The sequence below is a fragment of the Anomaloglossus baeobatrachus genome, chromosome 3, assembly GCF_048569485.1.
Source record: "Anomaloglossus baeobatrachus isolate aAnoBae1 chromosome 3, aAnoBae1.hap1, whole genome shotgun sequence".
NCBI classification, from domain to species: domain Eukaryota; kingdom Metazoa; phylum Chordata; class Amphibia; order Anura; family Aromobatidae; genus Anomaloglossus; species Anomaloglossus baeobatrachus.
Window position 1 is genome coordinate 276,626,809 of NC_134355.1, and position 9,801 is coordinate 276,636,609.

At 38.6% G+C, this 9,801-nt stretch overlaps 1 protein-coding gene across 3 annotated transcripts in view; it reads left to right on the forward strand.

Annotated features, from left to right (window-relative positions):
• SGK1 (serum/glucocorticoid regulated kinase 1) overlaps positions 1-9,376 on the forward strand; it is a 278,785-nt gene extending 269,409 nt beyond the window's left edge. For all 3 annotated transcript variants that reach the window (XM_075339860.1, XM_075339862.1, XM_075339861.1), the window contains 9 exons: positions 756-831; positions 961-1,149; positions 1,269-1,400; positions 1,627-1,739; positions 1,861-1,984; positions 2,089-2,184; positions 2,287-2,442; positions 2,547-2,636; positions 2,885-9,376. In XM_075339860.1, the coding sequence (XP_075195975.1) occupies positions 756-831; positions 961-1,149; positions 1,269-1,400; positions 1,627-1,739; positions 1,861-1,984; positions 2,089-2,184; positions 2,287-2,442; positions 2,547-2,636; positions 2,885-3,052 (1,144 nt within the window). In that variant the 3' untranslated portion in view covers positions 3,053-9,376. The remainder of the gene's footprint in view (positions 1-755; positions 832-960; positions 1,150-1,268; positions 1,401-1,626; positions 1,740-1,860; positions 1,985-2,088; positions 2,185-2,286; positions 2,443-2,546; positions 2,637-2,884) is intronic.
• Positions 9,377-9,801: the final 425 nt, after the last annotated feature.

Genomic DNA, 9,801 nt, shown 5'->3' on the forward strand with positions numbered 1-9,801 from the left:
TATGATTATATATTTGTGACATATTACACAGTATCAGCACCAGTATGTTTCCAATATGATTATATATTAGTGACATATTACACAGTATCAGCACCGGTATGTTTCCAATACTATTATATATTAATGACATTACACAGTTACAGCACCAGTACATTTCCAATACTATTATATATTAGTGACATTACAGAGTATCAGCACCAGTATATTTCCAATATGATTATATATTAGTGACATATTACTCAGTATCAGCACCAGTAAATTTCCAATTCTATTATATATTAGTGACATATTCTATAGTTTAAGTACCAGTAAGTTTAGTTTCCAATACTATTGTATATTTTCTATCCTTTCAATTACACTGTAATATATAATTATATCCAATGTATCAGCACCAGTACATTTCCAATACTCATATTCGTCACATATTACACAGTATCAGCACCAGTATTTTCCATTCTTCCAATAACATTAGATATAGTGATGTTATACAGCATCCACACCAGTATCTTTTTCATCCTTCCAATACTTTTATATATTCGTGACATATTACACAGTATCAGCACCAGTGTTTTCCATCCTTCCAATACCATTAGATACAGTGACATAATACAAAGTTACCAGTTTAGTTAAAGTTCTGAAGTTATTTGATTCCATGCAAGTGCTGAAGGCACTAGTGCTGCTGTATTATCTTGCATGCTTGTTTGCCCTCTAGTGGTCACTGACTGCAATTTTTAATGTGCATTTTTCTTTTCTAGCCCAGAGGTTCAGTCCATCTTGACGATTTCCCAACCCCAAGAGCCAGAACTTCTGAATGGCAATCCCTCCCCTCCGGTAAGTCATGATAATAGTTATACTGTTATTTTGCAAACACACTATGTAGATTCTCTGACATATGATTGTGATCTTAGTGTTGTGCAGCCCATATTCGCTTCCAGTAACCAACTTATTTGATTCTTGCAGCCCAGTCCATCTCAACAAATCAACCTTGGACCTTCATCCAATCCCCATGCCAAGCCATCGGACTTCCAGTTCCTGAAGATCATTGGGAAGGGTAGCTTCGGGAAAGTGCTTTTGGCAAGACACACAGCTGATGAGAAATTCTATGCGGTTAAAGTCCTACAGAAAAAAGCAATCCTAAAGAAAAAAGAGGTAATTGTGCTAAATGTATTTACTTATGTGGTGATTTATGGGATAATCTCACCTAATTCTGACCAGTACTGTGGATACTGAAGGTGGGAACATAAAGTAACCCCATATTTTAATTTTAGGAGAAACACATCATGTCAGAACGTAATGTGCTGTTGAAAAATGTGAAGCACCCGTTCCTGGTTGGGCTCCACTTCTCCTTCCAGACAGCCAGCAGATTATACTTCATCCTGGACTACATCAATGGTGGCGAGGTGAGCCGTAGTTACATGGAGCTTGCTTCTTCTGTACTTTTTACTATAGAGACTATAGTCAGGGGCTGAAAGTTCCTACATCTAGTATATCACTGTCTACAGCCAAGGTCTGGTATATCACTGGCTACAGCCAAGGTCTGAGCTGTCACTGACAAAGCCACATTTTCCAGTGTATTGTGTTTTGTGCTTGCCGTGGTCTAATATTTTGCTTGTTTCTCTCTTGCAGCTATTCTACCATCTCCAGAGGGAACGTTGCTTCCTGGAACCACGAGCTCGCTTTTATGCCGCTGAAATAGCCAGTGCACTGGGATACTTGCATTCTCTCAACATAGTCTACAGGTAATACAACCCTGCATAGCGTTTCTCTTACTTTACATAGTCTGCTTTTTTATTTACCATATATGCTTCATATGTGTTATTTCTATTTTTTAACAATATGTTCATTTTTATTGTTTTATAGAGACTTGAAGCCTGAGAACATATTACTGGATTCACAGGGTCATATTGTTCTTACTGATTTTGGACTGTGCAAAGAGAACATTGAGCCCAATGGCACAACTTCTACTTTCTGTGGCACTCCAGAGGTAAATATTAGGATTGATTCTCGTGTATACTGTGCATTTGGTAAAGACTTTCACCCCATTGTATCTGATTCCATGTCACTTAATGGCTACTGTCTTCTTTCCAGTACCTTGCACCAGAAGTTCTTCACAAACAGCCTTACGACAGGACAGTTGACTGGTGGTGCCTAGGAGCTGTTCTCTACGAGATGTTATATGGACTGGTAAGTAGATCATCTACTCTATGGAGGAATTGGTGACTATAGGGATGGAATGGAAGACTATTGTTATGAATATTGTTCTAATAAAATGCATTTTCTCTACAGCCACCATTTTACAGCAGAAACACGGCCGAGATGTATGACAATATCCTGAACAAGCCACTCCAGCTGAAACCAAACATCACCAACTCCGCCAGGAACCTTCTGGAGGGCCTTTTGCAGAAGGATCGGACAAAGAGACTTGGTGCCAAGAATGACTTTGTAAGTAGATTCTAAATATAAATTCCAGGGCTTCCTACCACCGATACAGCATGCATGTCTAATTACTTTTGATTGGACTAATCTAATTCCTCCTTTGCTGACAGATGGAGATTAAGAACCACATCTTTTTCTCTCCAATTAACTGGGATGATCTCATCAATAAGAAGATTACCCCTCCTTTTAACCCAAATGTGGTAAGTATCTGGAATTACAGCAATGTCTTAGTGTCATTGCTTTTATTTTTATACGGCGGTTATTATAGGTGCTATTATGTATTGCTTTACTAGCTAGGACATGAATTCCTATCACTGGTAGATTTGCTGTCCCCTTAGTTACATATTTGGGGTCTATTGTATATAGTGATCATTACTATAGTGTATATATAGTAGTATAGTTTTTCATTTTCGTGGTCCTAATTGCTTTGTCTCCTTTATTTATTCAGAGCGGTCCCAGTGACCTGCAACACTTTGATCCCGAATTCACGGACGAACCAGTTCCGAATTCCATCGGCCAGTCGCCTGACAGCATCCTCATAACAGCAAGCATTAAAGAGGCAGCAGAAGCTTTTATGGGCTTCTCCTATGCCCCACCTATGGAATCTTTCCTTTGAGGGACATTTTCGCCATGTGGTCATCTTGAGTCACTTAGATTAAATTTTTTTTTTTCTGACGAGAAAGAAAAAAAAATTGCACACCCTTCATGACTACATCACAGCCTTAATTTCAACACCACCAGTTTTTCTGGAAGAACGCACAGTGAAGCTTAGTCAGAGGAGGAACAAGTGACATTAACAAGGGCATGGCTCTTAGTTATGAGGAGTCATTGTCTCTCGAGAGCCTGAGCGCAGGTCGTGGACTTTGAGAAAACAGACACAGGAAAATGAAGAGATGGAGTTATAAGAAATGTTTCTTATTTTTCTTTGCAACGTGCCTTTCTCAATTCAGAGATCCGTTGTAGCTTGAGAATTGTCCACATGAGATGGAAGTTCTTGGGTGGAGACTCTGGTTTTACAAGTGAACAATGGTATGAGTGTGACGCTGTGGTTTTTCACACGTTGATGTGACACTAATTCTGGGGCATTGTACTTTTTTCTTCCATATGTGGAAGCTAAATTTAATGTAAACCATGTTTTTTCGTTTTTGTCTAGATAATACTAATGAAGTGTATTGCCATGGGCTTGCAACGATCATTGTTTTCAATGCTTGAAGGAAAGCATTTGCTGCTATACAGATTTCTATTTTTAGAAACGGTTTTATGGACCAAAATGCCCCACATTTAGTTGTTCCAAGCTGTAACATGTGGTTTTAATATACATTATTTAAGTTTATTTTTGGACATTCCTGACCATCTTTGTGCATATTGTATATAATCAAGAGCTGTATATTTAAACTGACAGAAAACAATGCCAATGTACTGTAATTAAGAGAATATGTACCTTTTTGTGACCAAACCTAAGGGTTTGCAATAAAACGTAAAAACAAACAAAAAAAGTTCTTGATATTCTAAGCTGGTGTAAAAAAAAACAGATGAAAAGTAATCTAGCAATAAAGTGGTTGAATGAGGAGTTCAATGATTACTGTACAGAAAGATGGGGTTGTTCTCATAATGTGTCAACCACAAATTCATCAAATGGAAGTAGTTTAGCACTTTGGTTATACTTCAATCTGATGTAATGTAACCTTAAACCCCTGTAAATTGGAGTCTCAGGTGTTTAGTACTTTGTCGGACTGGCTTTAAGGTCCATTTCAGATGATCAGGTTGAGGAGACCACTATGAAGTGGTCAGATGGAGTCCTGAGACCCATGGTTAGCTTGGGTCTTTCATTTGTAATACAGGTGTACAGATGCACTTTTAAAGGGGTTGACCACTATCTTTATTTTCACAAGTTTTGCAACACTTGTTAATATGTAAGTATTCTCCTCTTGTACTTCTCGTTCTATATACAGCCACTAGTCTCAAAATGGATTATGATGGAGCAGCACGTGACCAAACCTGTCCATCGGCCTCCTAATTTTAAAACCTCGAACCACTACCCATGTGAGGTGTTTATTATTTTTAGGAGGTGGATGGACAGGTCTGGTCACCTGCTAACACACTAGCTGCTGTGTAGGAAGACTGTACTAACGAGCAGGAGGAGAACTGTAATACTTATATATTAGTACCGCAACACATGTTAAAAATAAAATGGCCTAACTCTTTTAAGGCTAGTCTGAAACGAGCCAAAAACTAGGCCTAGATGACTAAACTGTTGCATTTAAATTTTGACCTATGGCATCTGCTCCTTTCGATCACTGCAATACATGAATGCCTCACTGCAGCTGAGATATCGGACTTGCAGATCTAACACTTACCTGTTCAAAGCTGGCATAACTACTCAAATGTACTGCTGGATTGTGCTACCCCATTGTAAAGGCACCTGCTTCCATGGGTTGTAGTGATCCTGTAGGTCCACGTTCAATAGCGAAGGCCTAAACGTAATTTCCCAGGAAGTGGGGTTCAATATAATACTGGTAACGTATCAAAAATTTACATTGTTCTTTGTGATCAACCTGAGATACTGTGGTCAACAAAACTGGTATCTGAGAAGGCTTAGGACATCTGAACTAATACTTCAGTAGTTTCAGCAGGCCCATATCACACAGAAATTAGCAGTTTGTAACAACACACAGTGAGCATGTTAGACTGTGCATCTAGTATAGCACCAAACTAGGTTATGGTGTTATTGGATGGACATTTGTGTAGAGAAACATGGAATGTTCACTTAGTGCTTATCCATAATTCATCATCGTCTGCTGCAAATTGTTTGTCGGGCACTTTTATCATCGTAACAATGTAGCAGTAGTGCGTTTGTGCGACTGCCACTTTATCATTCCTTATGGGGCTGCTGAATGATGTACTTGGAATTTAACAGCAGCCCCATGTGGAATGAATAAAGCAGAGGTTGGGCGTCCACCCTGTAGTGCCATCTGGTGATGGGAATTAAAGTTCTCGGATCTGCAATGGTCGGTCCCTTACCAATCAGCAAATTGTAATCTATTCACAGGATAGTTGATCACTTCTTTTAACTTGACAACCCCTTAAAATCCTTTCAGAGTATATAAATATATACTATAATGTATAGTGAGTTAAGTATCAAACATGTCACTAGTTTTTTAAATAAATATATTTCTAAAGATGCTATTGACATGAATTTATCACCCGATGTTTGTAAGAACCCATCCAATCCACACATGCAAAGAAATCTAACCCCAGATGTCGATAAATAGCTATTTGTAATGAGAAATTACACAGTGAACAAGTATTGAACACATGAAGAAAGAAGTGCAAAAATCCATGGAAAGTCAGGACACCAGCTGAAAGCTATCAGTCGTTAGCAAGTAATCCTGCCACTTGTTGAAAAATACTATCAGCTGATTCAACTGATGGCATATAAAAAATTGTCTCATTATAAAGTGCAACACAAGAAACATCTTGTGATGGGTAAAACCACTGAGCTGTCTCAAGACCTTTCCAACGTTATTGGTACAAAATAAACTTATGGCATTGCTTACATGAGAATTTCTAAAGTACTAAAGTAAAGTTCAGTGAGCGTTATTGAGCCCATAATCCAGAAGTGGAAAGAACATAATTTTACGATAAACCAGTTATGACCAGGTGCTCCTTGCAAGATTTCATGCAGAGAAGTTAAAAACATTGCCTAAAGAATTGTCCAAGAACCACCTGTGCAGCACTACAGAAAGACCTGGAATCAGCAGGTACAACAGTTTCATAGAAAATAATAAGTAATGCATTCAACCTCCATGGCCAGTATGCACGAGCACTATACAAGACTCCATTACTGAACAAAAATCATGTTCAAGGGCGTTTAAAGTTTGCTCAACATTTAGAATAGCTTAACAAATACTGGGAGAAATGTGCAAACTTGATATATTTTAAGGTATCATGAATGGACAGATATACCCAGACATTCTACCAGGATGATGAAGGTGAAATGAGGGTTGACATTTCAGCAGGACGATGATCTCAAAGACACAGCCAAGGAAACTCAATTGGTTTTAGAAAAAGAAAATAAAGCTGCTAGAATGGCCCAGCAAATCACCTGACCGGAATCCAGTAGAAAATATATGGAAGAAACTAAAGGTTAGAGTTCATGGAAGGAGCACACGAAACCTTCAGGATTTGAAGAGTGTGTGGAAGAATGGACTAAAATCACACCTAAGCAATGCATGCAACTAGTTTCTCCATACAGTAGACATCTTGAAGCTGTTATCACCAACAAAAGTTTTTGTATGAAGTATTAAATACATTTCAGTAAGCGTGTTCAATACTTTTTTCTATCTAATTTCTCAATATTAAACTACTAAACTTATGGACATCTATGGATGGATACCTTCAACTGTTTGGATTGAACGATTGTTACATACCTTTAAAAGTCTATTTATTTACTATTTAATACTAGAGAGGATCGAATACCTCAATTATTCGGCTTCGCGAATATCCGACGAATAGGCCGCCACTATGTGAATATTCGATGTGCAATGTAAGTCGATGGGAAGCCCGAATAGTTCCGAATACTGTAGTTGTTATTCGGGTTTCCCATAGACTTACATTGCGCATCGAATATACACGAATAATAGAATAGCGGCGACCTATTTGGAAAATCTTTGCAAAGCCGAATATTTGAGGTATTTGATCATCCTTATTCAATGCTTATTTTTCCCAATGTATATATATATATATATATATATATATATATATATATATATATATATATATATATATATATATATAATGAAGTGGCCATCCCTTTCAGGGAGAAACAGGCTTGTTGAATTTCTTGAATCTTGAATAAAGCCTGTTAGTTGACAGTACAAAAGTATATAAAGCTCAGCTTGTCAACATGTTACCTCAACATTGCTATCTTGTGATATCTATTTCATCTGAAGAATATATTTGGCCAGAATATTTCAGATTCTTCCTCCAAATTCCACAAAAAACATCTATATGCACACTGTCATAATCTTGCAGTGTCACAGGCGGATATTATATATAATTGTATAGTCTTTACTTTTATCAGCTATCTAAATTCATTTTTATATATTTTGAAAATGTATGGTTGTAAAGGATTTTAAGGCTTCTTGCAAGTTACTAAACTGTCCCTTGTGAATGGAGTAGATATCAAGGATACGCAACACTGCTCCATTTAAGAAGGGATTTTCTTGTTACGGTACCGCCATTCTCAGTATCGATGCAGACCCCCAGTGGTCAATAAGTAATCTCCTATCCTAAAAATAGAGAAAAACTTTTAAATCCAGGAATAATCCTTTAAAGTGTACCTCCAAGCATATAGAAAAATAACAATGCTGTAGGATGTAGAATACTTTTTCTACATACATTACATAGCGGTTAACTGCTTAACAGATCAGTCGAGGTCAATGCTGTGGGCTGCTTACATCTATCTGTAAGAAACTTCTTTGTCCTAGCTCCTGTATCCTTTATGATATGATGTGGAATGTAAAGTGAAGGCCTATTGGACATGGGAGCATTGGAAACACGACAGGATACTCTCCATCTTATTCCATAGATTTGAGTAGCCTTTAGTATGGTCCATGCTACTGTTTGGAAGCAGAGTCTGCTATTCCCTCTATTCAAAAAAATGATTATTATTAGGGATGATCGAATACCTCAAATATTTGGCTTCGCGAATATTTTCCGAATAGGTCGCCGCTATTCGCCTATTCGCGAATATTCGATGCGCAATGTAAGGCGGGCTTTGCACGTTGCGACATCGCAAGCCGATGCTGCGATGTCGCACGCGATAGTCCCCGTCCCCGTCGCAGGTACGATATCTTGTGATAGCTGGCGTAGCGAAAATTATCGCTATGCCAGCTTCACATGCACTCACCTGCCCTGCGACCGTCGCTCTGGCCGGCGACCCGCCTCCTTCCTAAGGGGGCGGGTCGTGTGGCGTCATAGCGACGTCACACGGCAGGCGGCCAATAGCGGCGGAGGGACGGAGATGAGCAGGATGTAAACATCCCGCCCACCTCCTTCCTTCCGTAGAGCCGCCGGCGGCAGGTAAGGTGATGTTCCTCACTCCTGCGGCATAACACACAGCGATGTGTGCTGCCACAGAAACGAGGAACAGCATCGTACCTGTCGCGGCAGAATAATTATGGAAAAGTCGGAGCCTGTACCGATGATACGATAACGACGCTTTTGCGCTCGTTAATCGTATCATCTAGAATTTACACACAACAATGTCGAAAGTGACGCCGACGTGCGTCACTTTCGATTTGACCCCACCGACATCGCACGTGCGATGTTGCAACGTGCAAAGCCGCCCTAAGTCTATGGAAAACCCGAATAAACTATTCGGGCTTCCCATAGACTTACATTTTGCATCAAATATTCGCATAGTGACGACCTATTCGTCGAATATTCGCGAAGCCGAATAATTGAGGTATTCGATCATCCCTAATAATTATGTTTAATTGTGTTTCTATATAATTAGACTCACACTTTAGTGTTAAAATTACACAGTGTAGACTAGATCTATTGCCCTCAGTTTTACAAACTCATATTAAATGCTCAAAGACTTTTTCAATCAGAAAGTTTAAAAGGGTATTCCAGATGGAACAAGTGATCACTTATCCACAGGATAGATGATAACTTTTAGATCGGTGGGGTCTGACCTCAGGGGCTCCATTCTCACAAGGGTACAAGTGTCCCTTCTGGTGATAGGTGGATATATGATAACTTGATCCAATTTAAACTGACAGGAGGGTCTTTATCTCACATTTAATAGTTTAACTCTTCCACAATAATTGTTTTTCTGTAATATTCTGTATTACTATTGTTTACTGTACACTAATACCTGTATGCGAAAGTTGTGTGCATTTTTGACACAATATTAATAAAAGTATTCTACTTACGCTGTTGTTTCTTTATTACTATTTGTTATGTTAGAATGACACCTACAGGAAAGCATGAGAACTGTGCTAAAAGAAAGCAAACTGTGATAGTTATTGAAAGTAGATAGTCCACAGGATCAGAGCCGGTTTTAGATAAAGGGGCCCTGGACAAAAGTTAAAAGTGGGGCCCCAATTGCTCCATTTGTCTTTACTATATTTGTTAAAGGGTTTGCATTGAATTTCTGTATGCATTGTTTCTTTTTGAGTGATCGATCCCTGTAATGTTCTGTTGGAAAATCAACAAATACTCAGTTATAAAAAAAAGTGGGGCCCCAATTGCTAACATATTGCCCCATTACACACATATACTTAATCTGCATTTACAGAACCCGATTTCAGACCTTTAAATGAGTGCGATTGGTTATAATAATGTCAATGTGTATAC